The 25,850-nt window shown below is 43.1% G+C and overlaps 1 protein-coding gene, 1 long non-coding RNA gene and 1 pseudogene across 3 annotated transcripts in view; all 3 read left to right on the forward strand.

Moving 5' to 3' along the window:
- The window catches only part of LOC311041685 (uncharacterized protein), a 7,619-nt gene extending 5,257 nt beyond the window's left edge, over positions 1 to 2,362 (forward strand). The window contains exons 6-10 of the mRNA XM_084052166.1: positions 324 to 395; positions 1,348 to 1,422; positions 1,788 to 1,844; positions 2,085 to 2,144; positions 2,294 to 2,362. Of these exons, the coding sequence (XP_083908292.1) occupies positions 324 to 395; positions 1,348 to 1,422; positions 1,788 to 1,844; positions 2,085 to 2,144; positions 2,294 to 2,298 (269 nt within the window). The 3' untranslated portion in view covers positions 2,299 to 2,362. The remainder of the gene's footprint in view (positions 1 to 323; positions 396 to 1,347; positions 1,423 to 1,787; positions 1,845 to 2,084; positions 2,145 to 2,293) is intronic.
- The window catches only part of LOC311041932 (NACHT, LRR and PYD domains-containing protein 3-like), a 120,571-nt pseudogene that overhangs the window by 30,173 nt on the left and 64,548 nt on the right, over positions 1 to 25,850 (forward strand). The window lies entirely within an intron of this gene.
- LOC311042181 lies at positions 7,781 to 10,533 on the forward strand. The gene is made up of 3 exons (XR_014600473.1): positions 7,781 to 7,888; positions 10,186 to 10,274; positions 10,399 to 10,533. It is a non-coding gene; the product is annotated as an uncharacterized lncRNA (long non-coding RNA).

The following is a 25,850-nucleotide window of genomic DNA, read 5'->3' on the forward strand; positions in this document are numbered from 1 at the left end:
ACCATCAGCTATTCAAGCGGGTGTTTAACTGATGACAATTAGGAGAATGATAACGGTTGCTCCCGATCTGATCAACCGGAGGCAAGTCTACGCCCACACACAACACAAAGACATAGATACCAAGTCAAACTGAATTGTACTTTTTATAACTACATTTGTTTGGCTTTAAAGCAAGCCCACATTGTTTCTTCAGGAACAATATTTCTAGTTTAAATGTGGATTTTAAAAGAGAGAGTTTATAGATTCTGCAGAATTATATAGATGAATTAGGGGGAGATGATTTAAATAAAAAATGTATGGATGTCTGTGATTGTGTATTTCAGATGAACCTGCAGCTGAGTCCAGTGACACATATTCACGGATTGAACTCAAATATATGGACAAGGAAATGAAGGGTGAGCATGAAGGGGAACATGAAATATAAGTGTATTAGTAGTGGCTATTGAACACGAACCACAGTATGTGTGGGTACAAAAGGAGTCCCATGTGTGTGTGTGTGTGTGTGTGTGTGTGTGTGTGTGTGTGTGTGTGTGTGTGTGTGTGTGTGTGTGTGTGTGTGTGTGTGTGTGTGTGTGTGTGTGATGTGATGGTGTCACTCATAGGACAGCTGTCTTCCTAACTGTGTACAATCATTTGTGGCAGTGTTGATTTCGTCGACTAAAACTATGACGAAAAGTGTTCGTCGACTACTTTTTTTCACTGGGTTAGGGTTAAAACTAGACTGAATATATTGACAATTTCGTCAACAAATAAAAACTAGACTAAAATGTTAGTATGGGACGAGTGGAGAAGAGATCCAGTAGAACTAAAAGACATGTCATTTTATGTTTGGTTGTGCTCGGGTGTTGCGCTCTGAAAATAGCAGATCTACATGTTCACAACAGATCTGCTATTTTCAGCATGCAACCAAGTGTAAAATCAGCCATTACGACGCCATCAAGGCAGCGCCAAAATACATTTTAGTCGGCTAAATCAACTGTAGATTTAGTCGACTAAAATGTTATAATATTTAGTCGACTAAAACTAGACAAAAACTACAACTTTACAGATGACTAAAATATGACTAAAACTAAATGGAGTTTTATTCAAAATACTGTGACTAAAACTAAATCAAAATATGCTGTCAAAATCAACACTGATTTGTAGTGAATCATAAATGCAAGTGTTCTAACAATCAAAGGCTCTCAAGCCTACAGTAGCATACTGTACTTCATGATACTGTGCTTATTTGAATGTTGACTTTCAGACAGGGAACAATTTGATTTTATAGACTCATAGAGATGAATTAGGTGGAGATTATTTGAATTTGTAATGTCATTTAAGCATGTCTATGGTTCTGTATTTCAGGTGAACCTGCAGCTGAGTCCAGTGATGAGACATATTCACGGCTTGAACTCAAATATATGGACAAGGAAAACAATGGTGAGCACACAAACTACATGAAATTAATATGAATTTTGATTAAGGTGGATGTTATGGACTGCAGTAGTGGTTGATTTTAACACAGCTCACACTGGGTGTGTACAAGTGGGTTCATGTGTGTGTAATGGTGTCAGTTTTACACATGAAGAAATGACACGATACAGTTAGAAACTCCAAATACAGGATGCATCACTGTGTTCTGTTTAGCTTGGTCAACTGGTCATCCTTCACACTTTGTAGGATGCAGCATTGGTACATTTGTATTTATAAGGCTCTTTTTGTATTTGTAATAGTGACTACAATCAACTAAAAGTTGTAAACTGGTCTTACATAAATAATGCTCTGACTTGTGTGTTGTGTTGTAGAACCAGATGTGACCTACACCCAGGATAACAACCCAAACAAAGTCCAGAATAAGAAATGTAGGTGAAATGTATATCTGCTTAATGCCAAATCACAATATGATAGGTGTTTATCCTCCATAATGTATCTGTTGCATTGTAATGTAATGAGATAGTAGCCTACCACTAGCCTTGAAAAAACAGGCAGACAGATGTGTATGGTTCAAGTAATGAGATTAAGAACCAACGTACTGTGAATTCAAATGCATTATAATGTCTGTTAACATTTTCGGTGTAACTGTTTTGCATTCACTGAATCAGCAGCTCCAGAGAAAACTGAAGACATCATTCATTCTCAGGTCAAACCTGGAACATCCCTTGGTAAGATTCTTTCTTCCTTTCTTTCTTTCTTTCTTTCTTTCTGTCATTCTTTCGTTCTTTCTTTCTTTCTTTCTTTCTTATATTATTGAATGACAGTCAGTGTATCTGGGTTTAAGTTGTTAAAGTTATATGATGTTGTTTTGTTCCAGGATGATGAATGAAGATGTCAGTAGAACATGGTGAAGACAAGACAACATGGAAGAAGCAGAGTTGTGTTTATATCCACACTGATATTATGAGTCCTACACACTGGATCTCATTTAAATCAATGTAACAGTGTTAAAGGTGCAGGGGTGGGCTCGGACATTTTGTCTTTACCACGTACTGTATACATTTGAATATTTTGGATTGGACTGTCAGCCCTTCTTTATAGAACAATAACTCACACATGCATTATGGATACTGCCCCAACCAATCACAACATAGAACCAGTATCTATGTATATTGTTTGTGTTATTTCTCCATTGGCTAAACACAATGATATAAGTTTGATACATTCACTCTACTGGCAGAAACTGATCACACACAACTCTTGAATATAGAGCAGAAATGACAGCTGTATTTTAGGTTCATCCTGTTCTTTTCAGTGTAAATATAAGTATATAGTCTTGGTACATACTGTATGACAGAGATAATTGGTGATATTGGCCCATGAGAAGTTACCAGCTTGGATATGGATGTATTTGTCAGGATTGTTACTAGGAGAAATGCTAGATTGATGCTGTAGAGAGGTATATTGTATTGTAGCCGTAGTTTTCCTCTAAAAATATGTTTATATTACTGTATTGTTGGTAAAGAAATAATATTTCTGTCTTGAGAGATTAGTCATATTGTAATATAGCCTATAACTCATTTAGCCTAAGACTCTGATTATGTAGAATAATGTAGAATTTTATATATATATTTTTACCTGCATTACTTCTCTTTGTATAGTTGTAAATACATTATAATAGTAATACTCTACTTTTGAGAGAGAGAGAGAGAGAGAGAGAGAGAGAGAGAGAGAGAGAGAGAGAGAGAGAGAGAGAGAGAGAGAGAGAGAGAGAGAGAGAGAGAGAGAGAGAGAGAGAGAGAGAGAGAGAGAGAGAGAGAGAGAGAGAGAGAGAGACAGACAGACAGACAGACAGACAGACAGACAGACAGACAGACAGACAGACAGACAGACAGACAGACAGACAGATTAATTGACTTTTTTACATTTAGCTGCTTACTTGGTCACATTCTAATTTGAATGATATTTCCTTGTAGCATTCCAATTTATTTAGCTATTGAATGAGAATTGTTCTTACATTTTTATGAATTTAATGATTCAGTTTATCTGTTCTATTCTGCCTTTAACTATTAATAATTAAATAAAAACGTATGTAGTTGACTGAGTATTTTTCTTTAAACCGGTTTTTGTTTTAGACTCCAACAGACAGAGAGACAGACAGACAGACAGACAGACAGACAGACAGAGAGACAGACAGACAGACAGACAGACAGACAGACAGACAGTGTAACGTAGGATTAGAGTTAATCATTTCATTTACTCAGTTCTTACCCAGGGTAGTAGCTGATCACAAGTGCTCATTTACTGCAACGCCCTGCACACACACACACACACACACACACACACACACACACACACACACACACACACACACACACACACACATTAACCTGGGAGCTGACCACAACCACAGTCTGCACTGGAGCAGTTGGGGTTCAGTGCCTTGCTCAAGGGCATTTCAGCGGTGTTGGGGGAGGGGTAAGTGGTGACCAGATACATTGCCACACATTGACTATTGAAATGAAATGTGAAACATATAGTGCTGAATTATGTTAAAACTGCATGAATGTGAGACATGACTGACTGCTTTACAATAGGGTCAACTATTGTTAATGTTTTACGGCACATTATAAAACACATTGCATGATGTTATAAATATGGACCCAAGGCAGACTATTTCACTACATTATAAACATTTAACATTTGAGTACATATGGATGGAATATGGAAAGCAGCACCCACTGAGCCATAGTCGTCTATTAGTCCTCCGTCTAAAACGGGGTTATAATTGGTCTACTGGTGAAAGTTTTTTAGCGGTCTAGGCTTAGCCTAGACATTGATTAGCTGTTTTTTAAGCGTCTATTTATAGACGTCTACATTATAGACGTCATTTCAGCGTCTATAATATAGACGGTCTACAAATCAACGCAGCTTGCGATTTCCGTGAAATTTCACATGCACATTCCCACTAGGCCGAGGAAGAAATGCCACTTGAACATTTTCAAATCAGCCTCATAATAATAATAAATATAGCTGCAAGCAGCGATAATACGGGGCCAGGAGAGAGAAAGAGAAATGATAATTCCTTTAACAGGTCAGTTCATGAAAGTCCTTGTTTCCAATGAGGGCCTGTGAGCAATTAGGGGTTAAGAGTCTTGCTCAGGGACAAATTTCATCGACACATTTGCTGACCTGGCCTGGAATCGTACCTGGGGCAACCAGAGCCTCTGGCTCCCTAACCACTCAGCTATGGCCGACCCTCAGAGAGAGAGAGAGAGAGAGAGAGAGAGAGAGAGAGAGAGAGACATGGAAACGGAATAGATTGAAGATAGAAACGGAATAGATTGAAGAGAGAGAGAGAGCCATGGAAACGGAATAGATTGAGTCATGTTTTTTGCAATTCAACTTAAATGAGTCTGCATCAAGTGAGGCTTGAACCGGCAACCTTGCGATCATGAGGCACTCTTAGGTAGCTGCAACACTACCTATAGTGCTATAGCTTTGTCCAGGCTGATATTGTCTGTTGAGGATCACAAACTCTTGCCTTCTGTCATGACCCAAGCCCCTGTTTCACTAACACAAAGATCACTCGTTCACAAACCATTTACCAATGAAGAAATTGTACATCTCCTCAGAACCAAAACTAGTGAAAGTAGCCGATCTACAAGCTCACAAACCATTAAAAGTTGTCAGATTGTACATCGGCTATTTTCACAATGAAGTATGTTATACATTGAAAAAACATACTCTCATTGCTATCTGAAAAGTTGTGAGATTGTAGATCAGCTATTTTCACAATGAAGTATGTAAAAAACACTCAATTAAGTATTTCATGTTATCTTTAACAATTGCAAATGTATTCATTGATAGTCATGTTGTGTGAAATGCAACTTAGATGAAGTCTGCACCAAGTGAGGCTTGAACCTGTGACCTTGAGGTTGTGAGACATACACTTAAGCGGGACGCTATTGGACCAACAGACAAACCTCTGAAAAAAGAGATCACATTGATCATACAGTTTCACGCAAATAGCTGAAAAATCCTGGGTTTAAGTGTTTTTCAAACTGCTCAAGATTGTGGACAATCTAAGGGCGGTGCTTACTGGTCAACGTGATAGATGTGTTCCTCATTAGTCAAGGCACATGTGTAAGCAGGTCTAATGGCTGTCGGCCAAACGAGGCATGACTTTTGCCTGTTTAAAGTTTGCATTTTCAAAAAATTGCTATAGCGCCCCCGTTTGACCAATTGGAGTAAGATTGGTTTCAGTGATATTTGGAATGGCCCTTTACATTTCTGCAAAGTTTCAAAGAATGGTAAGTCTGCATGTATGTGTTAGGGGCATATGAATAATTGTCATAAAACTGCAATATTCATTGGCTCATTAAAGCTTCATTTTTTCACTTATGGAAAATATTTTGCAAACGTTTGTCGGCATAGGTCCAAAGTTCATGTGTAAAACGTTTCGTGCAGATTGCTCAAAAATCCCAGGAGGAGATAGGTTTTAAATGTTTTTCATATAATTCAAAATGGTGGGAGATCTAAAGGTCAGAGGTCAAAAGTCAGAGTGTGAAAGTTGTTCAGCATGAGGAGACGCATATGTGTATTGAAGTTTCATGGCTGTAGGTCAAATAGGGCATGAGTTGTACCTGTTCAAAGTTGGCATTTTTCAATTGAGTGCTATAGCGCCACCTTTTGACGAAAGATTGTGAGAATTATTTCTTGATCGTTTTTCATGACCATCTACCATATGGCCGAGTTTCGTAAAAAGCGTATGCACGGTTCAGCCAGAACTCGCAAAAACGGCAGAAGAAGAAGAAACGGAATAATGCCAATAACAAAACGGGTCCATGCTGGAAGCCTGGCCCCGTAATAATTTTATTTTCATTTTATTCATAACGCACTTTACATTCTCACGAGTGACTTGACTTTTTCTTTGCTCTTACTCATGACTTGTGTTTTTGTGTTTTTTTCTAGCACCTAACGTCCATAAGTATCATGCACAGTATACATCTGCTGCTATGCTCACGCACCTTTATATCTTATCTCAGGTACCATGTGTAAATATGTAGATAATTTGTTATTGTCTCCGCCAGGCCGAAAGGCATGGCGAGAGTATATTTTGCACCTGTCCGTCCGTCCGTCCGTCCGTCCATGTGTGTGTCCGTCCGCGTGTCCGTCCGTCTGTGTGTCCATCTGTCTGCGAGCAGCTAATCTCCGGCACCGTTGGCCCAGACGCTGCGAAACTGCTTACACACACTCCCTGGATGCCAATTCAGAGCCTCTGCACCAAATCTTTCACATGGGCCTGTTATAGCGCCACCAGGAGGCTGATTTGTGCAAAACCCATTTTTGGATGTTACTCCTACAGATTTTATCCAAACATCACGCAAATCGGTACAGAGTATCTCTATAGTCATGTGATCAACAAAGATCTGTCAGATTTTGCATTTTCCATCCTAATTGGCTAACATTGGTTTGCAGGAGAGGTCCATTTTGAACAAAATGCCTCAAATCAGGAACAATGCAATTTCCGTGAAATTTTGCACGCACATTCCCACTAGGCCGAGGAAGAAATGCCACCCTTTTCACATTGGCCTATTGTAGCGCCTCCTGAGCTGGCGGAGACCTTTTTCTAGTTTAAATTGTATTTATGTTGGTAAAACAGTGGAATAAAAAACTAAACAATATATGAATGCAATATATTGAATACATATGTGTAAAAAGGACAAGGGAATGTTTGTACAGTAGTCAACTTTAGATTATAATAATTATACAACATAATAATAGACACTGTGTGTGTGTGTGTGTGTGTGTGTGTGTGTGCGTGCGTGCGTGCGTGCGTGCGTGCGTGCGTGCGTGCGTGCGTGTCATTGTGTTGTGTTGGTGTTTGATACTGATCAACATGTTTAAACAGCTCATATAAACATAAGTCTGAAGTATAAGTCAGTGGTTCTCTAAGTGTGGTGCAGGGACCCCCAGGGGTTCTTGAGGAGGTCGCAGGGGGGCCCCTGCAAAATGAGGACCTGTTTAACCACATCAGCCCTATTTTTCTACTTTGGATATTTTAAAATAGCCGATCTACAAGCTCACATCGCAGCGCATACAGTGTAGTGAGCTTGTACGGATTTTTTTTCGGGGTAAAAAATAAATCTGCCAAATACATTTCAATTTGGGGTGTTTGATATACATATGTCAATAATCACTGATCTATGTTATAATGTGTAACTCCACGTAATTTAACAACATACAATATATAGTCTGTCCTCATTTATATAATAAGTGATTTAATAAATAGATGTGTAGCAACTAGTGTGACTTGTTGATAAATACATGTAATGTGTCATGTTGGTTGTCATGGTGTCAGGGTTGATCAGCAGAGAGCAGAGTCTCCTCTACCCAGCTCCATGAAGAGTGACCGGTCTATGGGTAATCCTATTGGCTTCAAAGATGGACACCACTCTACTGATCAGAGGTCAGAATATAAAAATATAAATCTCCGGCACCGTTGGCCCGGTTGCTGCGAAACTGTGCACACACACTCCCTGGATTTCAAAATCTGGATTACCAAATCTTTCAGGTTGGCCTGTTATAGCGCCACCAGGAGGCCAATTTGTACAACACATTTTTTTTATATTACTCCTACAGATGTGGTCCAAACATCACACAAATCGGTACACAGTATCTCTATAGTCATGGGTTCAACACAGATTGGTCCGATTTCCCATATTCCATCCTGATTGCCAAAGATTGGCTTCCAAAGTTTGAAGGATTGGTTCGTTTTGACCAAAATGCCTCAAATCATGAATGCAGCATGCAATTTCCGTGAAATTTTGCACGCACATTCCCACTAGACCAAGGAACAAATGCCACTTAACATTTTTCAAATCAGCCTCATGGTGGCGCTATAACAGGCCCTTTCACGTTTTTACCTATACTGTAACTGCACCGATCTGTGTGAAACCTTGCACGCACACTTCCTACAGGCCAAGGAAAAACCTTTGCCCTGCATTTTTCACATCTGCCTTTTAGAGCGCCACCAGGAGGCCGATTTGTGCAACAACAAAATAAATGATATTACTCCTACAGATTTGGTCCAAAAATCCCACAAATCGGTACACATTATCTCTATAGTCATGTGATCAAGACAGATGTGTCCGATGCTTCATATTCCATCCTAATTGGCTAACATTGGCTTCCAAAGTCTCATAAACTGTCAAACTAATTCTACTGTAGGCCTACATATCTTCTCCCACTACTTTGGCTGACTTTCCGCCACAAACGACCCAGGACAAGCAGACTTAAAATATTGCTATTTATTGAACAAACTGTCGGTACTTTATACTGACGGGCCAGTCTACACATAAAGGAGACCAATGAAACCATGTTGGTACAGTATGTGAATGATGTGTTTATCCTTCACCCACTATTATTCATCCTGTAATAAAAGCCACAACCTTTATGTCCCACGGCCATTTGACATATTATTATAACAATACCGGTTGTGTGTACAGGACCTGTTTTGACACTTGCCTTCATATTCTGAATGACGCAATTAGAGTACACTTGGTTTTATAGTCTAGTGTCAATAGAATGTGTGCTGGAGGGTTAGGTTATATTCTCCATACTGATTGGCTCAAACTTGAATAACAGGCTTTGAATCTGTTGAGGATCAACTATATGAATATTGAATCAAGCATTTAAAAAATAATTGTCTGGAGTGCAAACAAAAGTCTGAGCAGACGTTAAATGTGAATGAAATGATCATTTGAGACTGCACTCAAACATATGAATACATACATGTATACATGAATAGATGTAGAACCCATGCACAGCACCTTCACGGCAAGCACCTCAAAGTGTGCTATGACCAATGCAAATACATTTTCCTTTCCCTACTATACAACAGGGAAAACTGTTGCGCCCTTCTTTGTCCTTTGTTCACGGTTGTTCGCGGTGGTCTCAAAAACATAAAGGAAAACTGTCAGAAAAAAACTCACTCGCTGCTTAAAAATTAAGGAAAACGAATTAGACAAACTTAAGAAAATATATTGTGCTCTATGCTCATAGTGAGGGGTGAATTTAAACAAGCAAACGTTTCGGTCCTGGGACATTCTTTGTTTCCCTACTATTCACTGTTAGCTTTTCAAAATTATTATTATTATGTTACCACCCCCCCCCCCCCCCCCCCCATCCCACACACGCATGCACATCCACACATGTCATCAAACTGAGACAAGGAACGTTATGTTGTTATATTAAACCATGTTGGTCACTGAATTATGTGCTTATGCATCACCCACTATATTTATCCTGTAATTGTATTGATAACAAAGCAGGTTTTACACGGCTCACTACTGAGACTCACAGCTCCACTACAGTTTCTATTTATTCCAATACATCTCCATTTGTTCTTTAATTTGCCCTCACATATAGGAATACTACATCATCCACAGAGGAACCTTCAGAGTCAGAATTATACTTTGTTTTATATTTGTAGCTCACAACGTGCCTATAATGACATGCCCAAAATAGGGTTGCCAGGTTGAAAGTGATTAATACATGTAATCTACAAAAATGGAAAATATGCATAAAAGAACAACATTTTAGGTTACATTTGTGAACACTAGGGGGTGGCAATTGACATCCCCTGAGATCCAAAATGACGCCCTGCTGAAGCACTACATTGTAACCACTGCTCCCCTACAACACCGCAGCATGACACTGTTAAAAAGTAAATGTTCTAAAGTATCTACACCATCCTGTTATTAGACATGACCTGAAAGACCCAACACACTACCATCACATGACAACATGACTCCTCTACACTTCCATCCAACCAACCATTGTACAATATTACTGTAAGTTTAACTTTACTCTTTAACTACATTCTAATAGTGATCATAGCAAATATTACAATGCAATCATTTATCAGCTAAAAGTGTGTTAATGTATTTTGCTTCCTCTTTTGTCTTCTACACACAGTGGTATCAACACAGGACACCAAGGCCAGTCAGAGGAGAGACCAAACCACAGGAAGCACATCCAACCACACATCCTCTCAGTCAGGCTGTGTTCACATGGACCGCCTTTATGAGGAAATAAACACTGTCTAGAGCACTTTTTTTCAGCTGAAAATTAAAGAAGAGAAATAAAAAGGGGGGGGGGGGGCGGGGGGCAGGGGTTATTGCGCAACTGATGGAAACAGACTTCATACTCTATGGCAATGGTTCTCAAAGTGGAGTCCGGGGACCCCCAGGGGTCCAAAATGAGTTAACATTGAATCAAAATCACTTAAACCACTTTAACCCTATATATATATGAATGAATGTCTTTATTGCAGACTCAAGGTCCATAGATACACACAAATACAGACTCCAACAATAAACATGAATTAAAAACAGTCCTTTACACAATAAATTGGGACTGTTATAAATACAAGCATTTAAGCCAATGTCTCCTAAGACTAGAAGTATATCTGATGCAACTCTTCACAGGGTTATTTATATTGACAATGATGCTATTCTCAGACTCATCCAAACGGCACATGAATCTGTGCATTAGATTCCTAAGAACAGCTTGTAGAGTATTGACTCTTGCAGCCACAAACATTTCACTTGCACTGCTCCATCTAGGCCTTTTGAGTAAAATTCTCATTGCATCATTATATGCAACTTGCAATTTCTGAAAACTAGCTCTCTTGTACCTTGACCACAAGTGGGCAGTGTAGAGTGGTGTGCAGTAAGCTCTGAACAGAGTGATCTTAACTGCTTCAGAGCACATGCTGAACTTACGTGCGAGGATGTTCGCCTGCGCATACATCCTACGGCACTGTCTGTGAATATCATCATCGTCTGTCATGTGTTCTGTAATAAAATGGCCGAGATACTTGACCTTACTACAGACCTTGAGCACATTAAAAGAAAGTTTAAAATCGGGAAATATTTGACCCTTGTCCTCTTTAGTTCTACAGATTAAAATAACACTCTTACTGGCGTTATACATGACATCATTTTCAATACCATACCCAGCGCAAATGTTGAGAAGCTGCTGGAGACCAGCGCTACTTGGGCTCAGTACCACCAGGTCATCTGCATACATCAGATTATTCACTAGATTATCACCCAGCATACATCCAGTGTTACAGGCATTTTTATATTTTACTGCTTAGACAGATCATCCATATATACATTAAAAAGTACAGGAGACAAAATTCCCCCCTGCTTGACTCCATTAGTGACACGAAAAGGGAGAGAGAAACTATTTCCCCACTTAACTTTCATTGTCTGGTTTGTATACCAGTAGGCTAGAATCCTAACTATGCTCCCAGGCACCCCTCTTTGGGTTAGCTTAGAGAAAAGTTTAAAATGATTGATTGATGATTGATGTTGTTAGTTAGCCTGTGTACGGCATTATACACCTCCTGTGCTGTGATAACCATGGGGTCATCTCTCATGATGTTGTCTGCCTTATATGGCTCACTGTTGATACAATTACAGAGCACTGTAATGCAGGCGCCATACCTCAGCTATATTGTTTGCACCTGAAGCTCCTCCTACAGTACATGGTAAGGGTGCTTTGCAGTTGTTTAGAACTCTGACTTCTTTCCAAAAATCAACCACATTGTTACTTAACAGCTTCTTTGCCATGGAGTCAGCCCTCATGTTTTGTTCATTTTTCTCTATGTAGCGAACAGCATACTTAAACCTGGCATTGGTGAGCTTCTTATGCTCAAGCAGCTGCCCTTGTCTAGGTCTGCCTGCTCTGTCCCAGGCCTTAAAGGCTTCACGGGCTTCCCCATGATGCTCGGCTACCATCTCATTCCAACCAGGTCTGATGTTGTAGGTTTTGCTATTTTTATGTTTGTGGTAAGGTTTACCGCTTTCGTGCAGAGCACCCATAATGTTATCATACATAAGGCATAGAGCTTGCCTATGCTCCTTCACCTTACAATTTGAGTCCCTACACAAAATTGCATTTTTGCGAACATGTATATTTTTTAAATGTTTCTCTGTGAGAGCACAAAAAACTGAAAGATCTGCCTCTGTAAGTGTAGCCCAGTCTACCTTTACTATGCTGGTGTTCCCTTCAACGCTTGACACACCAGGTAATTGTTCAACTTTGATTGACATTAAAAAGGGAATATGGTCAGTTGTTGCTATGCCATACAAGATATCCATACTCCCCAAGGAAGCATGTGCATCAGCAGTGCTGATGCAATGGTCCAGCCATGATGTAGTATGCCAAGCCTCACTGATGTATGTATAACTATTTGCAGGCAGATACCTTTTGGTTGACAATATAAGTTTATTATCCTCACAACATTGAATCAAATGGGATGCAAACATAGACCTGCTATCAGTAATGTCTGCATTCATATCTCCAATAACATACACATTAGATGACGAGTTATCCTGAATAAAATAATTAATAAATGCAAGTCTATGCAAATACTCATCTTCATTCTCCCGACATTCATAGGGTGTATACACATTGAGGATTACAAAATCTTTATCATTGTGGATAAAATGTATAGCAATACACCAGTCCACGCCAAGTCTGATCACTTTTATCAGTGAGTCAAGCTTCTTGTTCCACAGAATAGCAACACCCCCAGGTATCCTCCCTCGGACTATTCCCATAGAGAGGTCTGTTGTAGACTCCCCAGCCCCATGGAAGTTATGATTAAAACAATTTAATTTGTCGAGGTCTTGTTTGGCTAAAAATGTCTCTTGTATACACAGTATATCACACTTGTCTAAAAGAGTGTCAACAACCATACGGCGAGCTTTATCCCCTGCGCTCTGGCCTAAACGCAGGCCACGGCAGTTGTATGACACAAGTTTTATTTCCATCTAAAAAACATGTTACTTTGCGCCCACGGCACCTGCCAGGACGCGTATTCCGCTCAAAATCGCAGCAGTGTTTACCCCCGCAACACCTTCCCTGCGCGGCTCGTAATAGCGCCTCACTAGCGCTCCGTCCGGCCAAAGCTCCGGTTTGTACATTTCATCCACTTCGTTGCATTCAGCAGACACTTTAAATGATCCGAATCTGCTTTGTACTGTGTCAATCTTTTGGCATTTTACCTCACGGCCAAGTTTCTCTTTGAGATACCGAGTCAGTGTTTCAGCGTCTAGTTCAGGAGAGAATTTGGAGGCAAAAACACTCACCAATTTAGTTTTGACAGTTTGAATTCCAGACTGAACTCCAGTACCCACGATCGGCGCAGCACGGACTGCTCTCCTCTTCCGACCGTTAGCCACGGCTCGCGGTCCCGCCTGGGCAGCAGCTTTCGCCGACCCGTGCACAGGTCGGCCCTTCTTCACCACCACGTTCCATCCAGGGGAACGAGACATGGCGGCCATACCTCCGGGAGACAACTCCAGCGCCACCTCCGCCCTCCCCACATCCAAGGGTGAGCGGCCCGACGTCACAGCCGCGTCGCCGCAGCTCGCTGGAGACGCTGATCTCCGGTGACTCCTCACTGATAGCTCGCCCTCCCTTGGGCTCCCTCTCTCCGAGGCTCCATGCACTGTAGACACCAGCAGACACCGAGTCCCCAGCACCATTCTCAGCGATCACCGGCTCACTCAGTCCCTGACGCTCGAGTGCAGATAGTCGGCGATTAGTGTCCACAGCAATCGAACGAAACTCCTCAGTTAGATTAGCCTGAAGCTGCATTGTATGTTTCAACGAGCAGACTTCGTCGTATGTCTTCTGCAGCCTCCCAAGCAGGCTTGAGACATCCAGGCTGTCATATGACACCGGCGGCAGCTCGTCCAAATAGTGCGAGACAAATCGCGGAGTATTGTCCCCACATTCATTCAGCACTTTTAGGCAACTTTTGATGTTGTTTGCAGCTTTTTGTGGCCCTTTATGTGTTATGTTCCGCTGAGAAGATGGGCAGAACTCAAACAGAACCTTCTTCGAGGCCTCAATGCTCTCGGATCCAAAATTGTTTGTAGCCAATAAAACAATCTCGTCCTGGCTTAATGTCTTGATTTTAACTGCAAGGAAGTTCAACAACTCATCCTCCACAATTATCTTGCCATCAGTGGTGTTATAAACCACAGGTTTTATGCGAGATCTACTGAAAGTAGGAGCAGCTCCACGGCGTGCAGCTTCCACGGGTGCATTTCTCCTTTCCGACATGTCGCCTTTCCGACGTTGACTAACCCTATACCTAACCCTAACCCTAATCTTAACCGCACGCGGAAGCCACTAGTCGGAGTGGTGAGATGTCGGAATGGAAGGAGCACCCCAGCTTCCACATCAGCGTCAGCCATCTTTTTTTATATATCTACAGGCTCAGTTGTTGTGAGCCTGTAGATCAACTATTTTCAAAGAAATATTAAAAGAAATTGAATCTATCCATCTCTATTTCTAAAAACATATAGCCTGAGTTTTATAGGCACTATGTTGTAAGGTTTTATTGGTTGCTCGTATGAATGAAATGGCTAATGTAGCCTCCATTAGCATGTTAGCCTCCGTCTGGTGTTCACTCTCCATTCCGACATCTCACCACTCCGACTAGTGGCTTCCGCGTGCGGTTAGGGTTAGGGTTAGGGTTAGGTATTTTTTTTGGCTCAAGGTGTAAGTGACCATTGCCCCATAGTTTGTGTTAGGGTTGCTAAAGCGGATAAAACTAAGGGGCGGATGATTAATAAACGTAATTTTAAATCTTTTACAGAACAGAGTTTTTTACATGATTTATTTTATTCTGATTTGGACAGTATAATTTTATCTCAAGACCCTGATTTAGCTCTTAATTTATTCTCTACTATTTTTAATTCTGTGACTGAGAAACATGCCCCCTACAAGAACCTTAGAGTGAAGGATCGATCAAGTCCCTGGTTCTCAGCGGATCTCAAAGAGGCCCTCCGCCACAGAGACGTGGCCTGGTCAAAGGCCAGAAATTCGGGCGAACCAGCTGACTGGTTATCATTCAGAATTTTGAGAAACAAAGGTATCAGTATGATCAGAAAGGCCAAATCAGATTTTTATTTAGCTAGTTTTGACAAGGCACAAGGTAATGCGGCTAGTTTCTGGAAGGTCGTAAAATCATTAAAAGCGAGGCCGGCCTCCTCTCTCCCGACACAGATCAACAGTGAAAGTGGGGTTATTTTAAATAAACCGGATATCTGTGATGCTTTTAACCATCATTTTATATTATCTGGCAACCTATTTGATAGGCAAACTGTCAGCCTGGCACCATCAGATCAGGGCAGGGATTTAGTCACTGACAGCTCACTCAATTTGTCCCCTCCCAGCTTTTCATTTAGACCAGTGACACACTCAGAAGTTTTAACTGCACTTTCACAAATATGCATTAAGAAGTCAAAGGGTGCAGATGATTTTAACCCTTATCTACTGCGTCTTAGTGCTTTTATAATTGCTGCACCACTTGTCCACATTTTTAATTTATCACTTACCTTAGGCGCTATTCCCACAGTCTGGAAAGAAGCTCAGGTTATCCCACTTCATAAAGGTGGTGATCAAGCTGATTTAAATAATTACCGCCCAATTTCAAAATTGTGCTGTCTAGCCAAGATCCTTGAATCCCTAGTAAGTTCCCAATTACGTTCTTTTCTAAATACACATAACATACTCCAACCCCAACAGTCAGGATTCAGACCAGGTCATAGTACGGTTACAGCTACAACACTGGTTACAAATAACATACTAACTGCTCTAGATAATCACCATCACTGTACAGCCATTTTTATTGATCTTTCTAAAGCGTTTGACACTGTGGACCATTATATTTTATTACAGAAGCTAACCTCCATTGGCTTGGATAATTGCTCTATCAGATGGTTTAACTATTTAACGGGTAGAACTCAAGCTGTTCTTGCAGATGGTTTCAGTTCCAGTTCTTTGGCAATTGGGAAAGGGGTCCCGCAGGGTTCAATTTTGGGCCCCCTTTTATTCACTCTGTATGTAAATAACATTGCACTCCCTTCTCCGCACTGGGATGTCCATTTCTATGCAGATGACACCATTTTATACAGTATTGGCCCAACATTGGAAGTGGCCACTGCAAATTTACAGACCGCCTTCAATAGGTTTCAACGGGCTCTAATTGACCTCAAGCTTGTCTTAAACTCCAATAAAACAAAATTCATGGTTTTTACTAGGTCTCCAGATTTAAATCCCTTTACCGGTATTTATACTCTGAAAGGTGAACTAATTGAGCTGGTCACTTCTTATAAGTACCTGGGCATCTGGCTAGATGCCAAGCTCTCATTTAAGGTTCATATCGAGAACCTAATCAAAAAACTAAGAGGACAAATAGGTTTCCTCTATAGAAACAGGTCCTGTTTTTCCTTTTCCAGCAGAAAGACTTTAATTCAATCTGTAATAATGTCTGTTTTTGACTATGGGGATATATTGTATATGCATGCTTCAACCTCCACACTGAAGCCTCTTGATGCAGTCTACCACAGTGCCCTGCGTTTTATTACTGGCGATGATTATCTCACCCATCACTGTATTTTATATGATAAAGTGGGTTGGCCATCTCTCACTGTGCGTAGAGAGCAACATTGTATTTTATTTATTTATAAGGCCTTATGTGGTAAGCTTCCTTTGTACCTATCCTCACTTCTGGAACCTAAGGTTACAGGTCATTCAACACGTTCACAATCCCACATTAGATACACCATTCCGCGTAAGAGCAGTGAACAAGGAAAGACTGCTTTCATGTATTATGCTCCACACAAATGGAACAAACTTCAGGATTCTCTGAAACTGGAGCGATTGATCTCAATTGAGACATTTAGGGTGCTTCTCGATGGCGCACTACACAGTGATTGCACCTGCTTCATGTAACTCTATGTTTACTTGCATCTGTGACACTGTAATATGATTCAAATGTTTGTTGTTGTTTTTCATTGTATATGTATACTTTATATGCTGTCATCAGGGCGTCCTTGAAAAAGAGAGCTTGCTCTCAATGGGCTTCCCTGAATAAATAAAGGAAAAAGAAAAAGTATAGGGTTCGTCAACGTCGGAAAGGCGACATGTCGGAAAGGAGAAATGCACCCCCTCCGTCTATGTGACTGTGCTTTGAAATGAGTTGTACTGCTTTGTTAATCACATTTCCAACAGCACAATGCCTTGGTTACATTCATGGATGTAGTAGCTTATTGAACAGCTGTGTGTGGAGACGTTTTATGTCTATTTGGAATGGAAAAAGTGAGCTTGGATGTGGTTTAGCTCTGCCTGTCTGTTAACCAAATGGACCCCGTGGTATCTGTTCACTGGTATCTCTTTTTCTGTCTCTCACTCACACACACACACACACACACACACACACACACACACACACACACACACACACACACACACACACACACACACACACACACACACACAGTTGTTGCTTAATCATATCAACCCATAACAAATACATTCATAAAAAACATACAGAACATATTAGATATAACATACAACATTACATTATTGTCTCCGCCAGGCCGAAGGCATGACGAGAGAGTATGTTTTGCACCCTGTCCGTCCGTCCTTCTGTCTGTGAACAGCTAATCTCCGGCACCGTTGGCCTGATCGCAGCGAAACTTTGCGCGCACACTCCCTGGATGCCAATTCCAAACCTCTGCCCCAATTTTTTCACATGGGCCTGTTATAGCGCCACCAGGTGGACGATTCTACCTGACCTGGCGGACACCTGTGCTCCGAGGAGTTTTTTCTAGTTGCAGTCAAACTAAAAGGCCTACTACTTATGGCCTACAGTTAACAAAAGTGTTAATAAAGTATTCAATCAATCAATAATACTTCATTGAACGGTGTCCCTCACGTACGGCTCTGTACTAGGACCCTTCTTTTTTTTTCACTCTATGCAAAATCTCTTTGACAAAATGATGACGCATTGTGAGCTTGTAGATCTGCTATTTTGGGTGATTGTTCACCTATTCTTGCAGGAAAGAGAAGAGGAAGGCTAAAATAGGAAGTTCATGGATGCGGTGAGAGATGACATGCAGGTGGCAGGAGTTACAGAGGAAGACGCAGAAGACAGAACTGGGAACATATGATCGACTGTGGTGACCCCAAAGGGAAGTAGAGATAGTTCACCTATTTTTGCCAAATGTTGGCCTATTGACATGGCCAGAATAGAGATGTTGGGATTCAATTAAAACTTGACCAAACTCTGACCTCAGCGGGGTGCAAACACCACAACAAAACTGTTGCCCACATGGCGAGCCAGGCCCGGGACGAAGAGAAAATGGCCACACAAATGGCAGGCCGCAAACACCAGAAATAAACTAACAGCAGGAAGTTGAAATACATCAGCCTGGTGATGCTGGTGGTCCAGAATGCATGGCTCGTCCTCAACATGCGATGTGTCTGCATGCAGCCTGGCGATCGTTTCTTCAGAACCGTGGTCATGGCAGAGATCCTCAAACTTCTATACATCACATTATATATTTTTTTTACACAAAGGCTGCACATCATAATTATTTAAACTAGAGGTTTGGGCCGCTTCGCGGCCCTCACAAATAGGCCCTATCATATCACAGTCCATCACAGTCCATATTTGGCAGTGGTAGCTGCATTGGAAAGTCCTTATGGTTATGACTGATCATGGTAATCGACTAATCGAATAATATAGATACTGAAGGAAAGAAGGAAAGCTGCTGTTGCTAAAATGTTAAGATGTAGTAGGAAATGTAGTTTTATATTAACCGTACAATATGCAAGTACATTGTGTCACGGTCCGCTCCTCGGGCCGTGGACGGTGACCTTATTATTTGGACCTTGAATGCCCTTATATGGTGTTGGACTCCTAAGGGCTGTTCTTTAGGCCTGTTTAGGCCGTTGTTCATTATGTACTGCATTTGTATTATAACTCTGTTGCCCTGGCCTTGGTTTTCTGTACTCTTGTTTTGTAGTAGTGTTTCCTGTCTACCTTGTTTACTGTTTCCTGTCTTGTCTCACCTCCCTGTAATTATTGTAAACCTAGTCACCTGTGTTCCTTGCCTGTTAGCCTATCCTGTGTTGATTGTCTGTTGTGTTCACCTGCGTCCTGTTAATCCCCTGTCTATTTAAGTCCTGTGTTTGGTTCAGTTCCCTGTTGGTTCGTTGATTGTAGTTGTGTGAGATTATGCTAGTCTTTGTCTCCTGACTTATTGTTGCCTAGTGTTATTTTCCCCCTAGCTTTCCCAGTCTAGTTTTCCCATACTCCTGTATTGTCTCTTTCCTGTTATGTCTGATTACCCGGTGACTGACTTTGCCTGTACCTGACGTTGATTGCTGCCTACTCCCTTTGTCTGGTGTTAATAAACACTTTAATTCGAGCTGCATTGCCTCTGCCTCTCATCTCGCACTTGGGTCCTACACCTCCCTGCCTCGCACCGTGACAGAACGAACCAACCATAATGGACCCAGCAGATGATGCAGAGGTGGATGATTTCACCAAGGCACTTCAATCGATGAACAATTGCCAAGATCCCTCCATCAGTGCAGAACGTAAGATTGAGGGTCTGAAGCAGGCCCTCCGAGTGGCATATTCTAGGCCAGAGCTAGCAGATAAATTTGAGGGGACAATTAAGGGAATGTGGGCCGCTTTGTCCAATGCGCCTGCAAGCCTACGGGCTGCTAGCATTCAGCCTGCTTCTCCACCTGTTCTCCAGCCTGCTAGCCATTGTCCTGCTTGTCCTCAGCCTGCTCTCAAGCCTGCTCACCAGCCTGCACCCCAGTCAGTCTGCCTTGGTTATGTAGGCCTCCGGCCTGTGTGCTCTGCTCTTGCCCCCGTTGACCCTGCGTTCCCCGATCCACCCTACGGTGAGACTGTGTCAGCCCTAAACCCTTGGGCTGGGTCTCGCTTGGCCATCGTCAAGGGGAGCCGGGCGAGGGGGCGCCATCGTCATCGTTCACGGCAATGCTCCATGCTGCCCAACGTCCAGGAGCCTCTGCTGCCCAGCATCCAGGAGCCTCCGCTGCCCAGCTCTCCGCTGCTCAGCACTCCGCTGCCCAGCTCACCGCTGCCCAGCTCTCCGCTGCCCAGCTCACCGCTGCCCAGCACTCCGCTGCCCAGCACTCCGCTGCCCAGCACTCCGCTGCCCAGCTCACCGCTGCCCAGCACTCCGCTGCCCAGCTCACCGCTGCCCAGCTCACCGCTGCCCAGCACTCCGCTGCCCAGCTCTCCGCTGCCCAGCATCTACGGGGCACCACCGCCCGGCGACCAACGTGCACCACCGCCCAGCGACCAATGTGCACCACCGCCCGGCGACCGGCGTGCACCACCGCCCGGCTTCCGGCGTGCACCACCGCCCGGCAACCAGCATGCACCGTTATCCTGCGACGGTAAGGCTCCACGGCTGTCCAGCGACGGTGAGCCTCCTTTTCTGTGCAACGCCGCTGATGCCCTACCAGATGCCGTGTTGGCCGTTCCTGCCGACATCCTACCTGAACCATGGTCGGCCGTCCTTGCCGATACCTTGCCCGTCCTGACTGAATTCTCACCACCTGACGTTCCGTCTGAATTCGCGTCTGCCGACGTTCCGTATGAATTCTCGTCAGCTGATGTCCCGTCTGAATTCACGTCGACTGATGTCCTGCCCGGTGCCTTGTCGGCCGTCCCCGCCGACATGCCACCTGTCCTGCCTGGTGTCTTGTCAATCATCCCCGCTGACGCCATGTCTGTCCTACCCAAACCTACTGTGGCTGTACCTGCTGACGACCTGCCTGAGCCCTCACCAGCTGTCTACGTCAACGACCTGCCTGTGCCCTCTGCGTCCTCGTCACCCGACGATCTGCCAGAGCCCTCGCCAGCCGTCTACCTCAACGACCGGCGTGTGCCCTCTGCGCCCTCGTCACCCGACGACCTGCCAAAGCCCTCGCCAGCCGTCTACATCAACGACCAGTGTGAGCCCTCTACGCCCTCGTCAGCTGTCCACACCTACGTCCCGTCTGTGTCCTTGTCGGCTGTCCCTGATGACGATCCTCCGGTGTCCGTCTGTGTCCTTGTCGGCTGTCCCTGATGACGATCCTCCGGTGTCCTCGTCTGCTGTCCCCGCCGACGTCCCATCGTCCCCACCTGAGTCCTGGTCGGCTGTCCCCACCGACTTCCCCCCTGAACTCTTGTCAGCCTTCCCTCCTGACAACTCTTGCGAACTTTACAAACTGTCCTCTGTTTTCAGTGCCGAGGCTGACCTAGCACTCATGCTGCCGGACCCCGAGCCTGACCCTCAGCTGTCAGAGGCCGGGCTTGCACTACAGCAGCAGAACCTCGGGCCTGCACTCCAGCAGCTGGCCCCAAGGCTGCCTCTCCAGCTGCCAGACCCTGGGTTTGCACTCCAGCCGCTGGACCCCGAGACTGCTCTTCAGCCACTTGGTCCCGGTTCTCCTCAGGTGCCCCAGTCTCAGTGTCCTCTGTCTACCTTCCCCAGACCTAACATAGTAGGTAGTCCCATTCCCAGCCCTGTCCATAGTTCTGTCCCTTTCGTACCTAGCCCTCCTGTTTCCCAGCGTAGCCCCCCTTTTCTCCAGTCTCCAAGACTCCCTAAGTTCCACTCTGGAACACCCCGTCCTTTGGTCAGTGGTGTAGTTGGTCCCCCCATCTGCCCATTAGCTGCTCTCCCCATCTGTTTGTCTGCGTGTCTTTCTTCCTGTATGTCTGCTACGCTGCTTGTCCGTCTGTCTAGTCCCCCGTCCACCAGTTTCCCTTTCGACCCTTTTACCCGCCTGCTGTGTCAAACCTCATGTTTGTCCGCCTGCATGGCTGTCTGTCAGTTAATCTGTCTGTCTCTCTGTCTTTCTCAACTTCTCCCTTTCTGCTTGTCTGTGTGTCTGTCTGTGTGTCTGCCCTCCTGTCTTTCTGTGTGAGTGTATGATTGTGCGTTTCCACTGTCTCTGTCAGTGTTTTTCTTGTTCTCTGTCCTTGTATCGGCATTACAGCTAGCTGCCTGCCTGTTGGCTAGTCTGTGTGATGTCTCTTTGTCTGGTTTGAGTGTCTGTTTGTTGCCTGTCTGTCTTTTCCCTTTTTGCCCAGTTCAGCGTTTCTGTCCTGCCCCGCCCCAAACCAGTCTGTGTTTTTTGCCCTTCCCTAGCCCGGTACCGTCCTGCCCTGTACCGTTCAGCTGGCCCGGTATTTTTTGCACTGCCCCTGCCAGTTTTGTTTTTGTTTCCTTGCCCTTGTGGCCCTCGCCCCTCCTGGCCACCACCACCCGCCCTTGTTTGGTAGTCTTGTGGGCCGTCTGGGATCCGTCCCCTGGAGGGGGGGTACTGTCACGGTCCGCTCCTCGGGCCGTGGACGGTGACCTTATTATTTGGACCTTGAATGCCCTTATATGGTGTTGAACTCCTAAGGGCTGTTCTTTAGGCCTGTTTAGGCCGTTGTTCATTATGTACTGCATTTGTATTATAACTCTGTTGCCCTGGCCTTGGTTTTCTGTACTCTTGTTTTGTAGTAGTGTTTCCTGTCTACCTTGTTTACTGTTTCCTGTCTTGTCTCACCTCCCTGTAATTATTGTAAACCTAGTCACCTGTGTTCCTTGCCTGTTAGCCTATCCTGTGTTGATTGTCTGTTGTGTTCACCTGCGTCCTGTTAATCCCCTGTCTATTTAAGTCTTGTGTTTGGTTCAGTTCCCTGTTGGTTCGTTGATTGTAGTTGTGTGAGATTATGCTAGTCTTTGTCTCCTGACTTATTGTTGCCTAGTGTTATTTCCCCCCTAGCTTTCCCAGTCTAGTTTTCCCATACTCCTGTATTGTCTCTTTCCTGTTATGTCTGATTACCCGGTGACTGACTTTGCCTGTACCTGACGTTGATTGCTGCCTACTCCCTTTGTCTGGTGTTAATAAACACTTTAATTCGAGCTGCATTGCCTCTGCCTCTCATCTCGCACTTGGGTCCTACACCTCCCTGCCTCGCACCGTGACACATTGAAGGCGGGGAAAGAAGCCTAAGTATTAGCCAGAGCTCTGATCAACAGTCTGTGGCAAATTTAGGGGCACATGGAGTGACCGTGCATTGAGCAACATTTTTCAGGAAATGAAAAAAACAAAACTGAAAAAATCAAAAATGGAGTTAGGAGGTTTTGTTCATCACTGATAAGAACAGCTGAATGGACCTCCAAGCTCACAATGAGGTTGGAGGTCAAAAGGGGGTGGAGCCTGGAGTCAGCAAAACCAGCTAACTCCACCCCCCTTTGGTGGAGTTAACTGGTTTAGCAGAAAGTTTGAGGATCCAAACATAGCTGCTTTTGTCAAAAACACTTTTTAGCACTTTTAATACTTTTCATTGGTTCAATATTTTTTTTACCAACACACAGATGTAAAGGGTGTTCAATAGCACTGACTTATGGGAAAAAAAATGCAAAAGCGGAAAAATGGAGTTAGCTGGTTCCTGCCGGACAGCATCTCGGTCATCATCCATGCTGGGGTTAAGGTTGAGGTATATTTTGACCTCATCCACGTCGGTGTTGGTGACATTCTCCGACTCCGCTTCAAATTAAGCCATTTGCCTTTTTTTTTGCTGCTGGTGGCAGGGTGTCTGTCACAGCTGCTGGCTCCTGCTGCCCATCCTGCCCCAGATAGCAAAAGATGGTTATTCAACGTTGAATTATAGTGGTTAGGGTTGATTTTTGGTTACGATTGAAGACTGATGGTTTTTCAACATTGAATCACTGTTGTATTGCAGTGCAAAATTCAATGATTGAAATGCCAACATTGAATCAGCGTTTAATCTATGGTGCAAATTCAATGATTGAAATGCCAACATTGAATCAGCGTTTTATCTATGGTGCAAATTCAATGATTGAAATGCCAACATTGAATCAGCGTTTAATCTATGGTGCAAATTCAATGATTGAAATGCCAACATTGAGTCAGCATTGAATCTATGCTGTTTGCCTTTTTCTTTTCTTTTTTCTTGATGGGGGGAGGGGGGAGGCACACCCCTCCTCACACCCCCCCTCCCCCCATTTAATGATTGAAATGACAACATTGATTCAACGTTTTATCCATGCAGTTTGCCGTTTTCTTTTCTTTTTTTCTTGTTGGGGGGAGGGGGGGCAACCCCCTCCTCCCCCTCCCCCCTCCTCCGATTTAATTATTGAAATACCAACATTGATTCAATGTTGAATCTACACTGTAAAATCCAATAGCTATCTATACTTAAATAAATAAGTTAGCTTTACTCATTTGTTACAATACTAGGTTTAATCAAGTAACGTGTACTAAAAAATACAATTTACTTATTGTTATTAAGTAAAGACATCTTTGTTTACTTGCCCAGAATCAGTAACATTTAATTGCACTGTGTTTAGTACACTCTTAAAAATGCTGGGTTATTTCTATAAACACATTGCTGGGTTAATTTGGCTGGGTCATAATTATGGGTTATTTGGGTACTGTAAACTGATGGATCAAAGGGGTTATTAGGGCTTCAATTGCAGTTGAACACCTGCCTGGGTTATTTTTAACCCAGATGTTGCTTTATTCATTTTCCCACTTGTGAATCATTCTGATACCTTCTTTTTGTCACTTCTCACATGAAAACACAAGGTACGTAACCTATATTTTATCACTATATTTGACCTATATTCATATAATGAGGGGGATCATTATAGGGATCTGTATTAATTTTAATATGGTAAAATACTGTGCAAAGTATACACTGTAACACATTTCTGTAATTTCTACAGTAAAAATGTACAGTAATTTACTGTTCTGTCATTTTACAATGTTTAACTGTATTTTGCAATGCATCATGGGAAAAAAATCATTACAGAAACTTGAACATCATCATCATTATCAGTTATTATCATCATTATTAATTGTATCCTTCATCTTCTTGTTTATGCCCCAAAATGACTGAAGAGCTGATCGATAATCCATTGTCCGATTGTTTCGGCGCACCCTAGGGGCCGAGACAATAGTGAAAAACTGTTTGAAAGGAGTAAAAACTAAATTGGACACCAAATTCTGGGTCAGCGCGTCGCCCCGAACGCGAACATATAACTCCCCTAACACACAGCCTTACCGTTCTCCTTAATTGGCTAGGGTCCAATGTCAAGTTATTATATGCGCAATAAAGCAATATATCTCGATACGATACGTTTTTCGAATCCGCCTTTCGGATATGTTGTACAGCTTGCCAAGACGCACACGTGGATGTCTTGTTTGTCCCGGTACGACACTCCTAAGTTGACCTCCTACACTATCGGAAGGCACATAGAGTCTTAAACCTTAAGACCATACCAAAGGACAAAGTCAGAAAAAAAAAGTGCCGTACCGGGACAAACAAGACATCCACACGTGCGTCTCAGCCAGCTCTACAACATATCCAAAAAGTGGACCCTAAGTCCTTATCGTATTCGAGATATTGAGCGAGATAGCGAAGCCGTAACCATAGCCAATTAAGGGATAATTAAATCATGATTTGATATGAGGGTTTGATGATTTCAAATTTTAGC

The sequence above is a fragment of the Gymnoscopelus microlampas genome (genome assembly GCF_963454915.1).
Source record: "Gymnoscopelus microlampas genome assembly, chromosome: 3".
Taxonomy (NCBI): domain Eukaryota; kingdom Metazoa; phylum Chordata; class Actinopteri; order Myctophiformes; family Myctophidae; genus Gymnoscopelus; species Gymnoscopelus microlampas.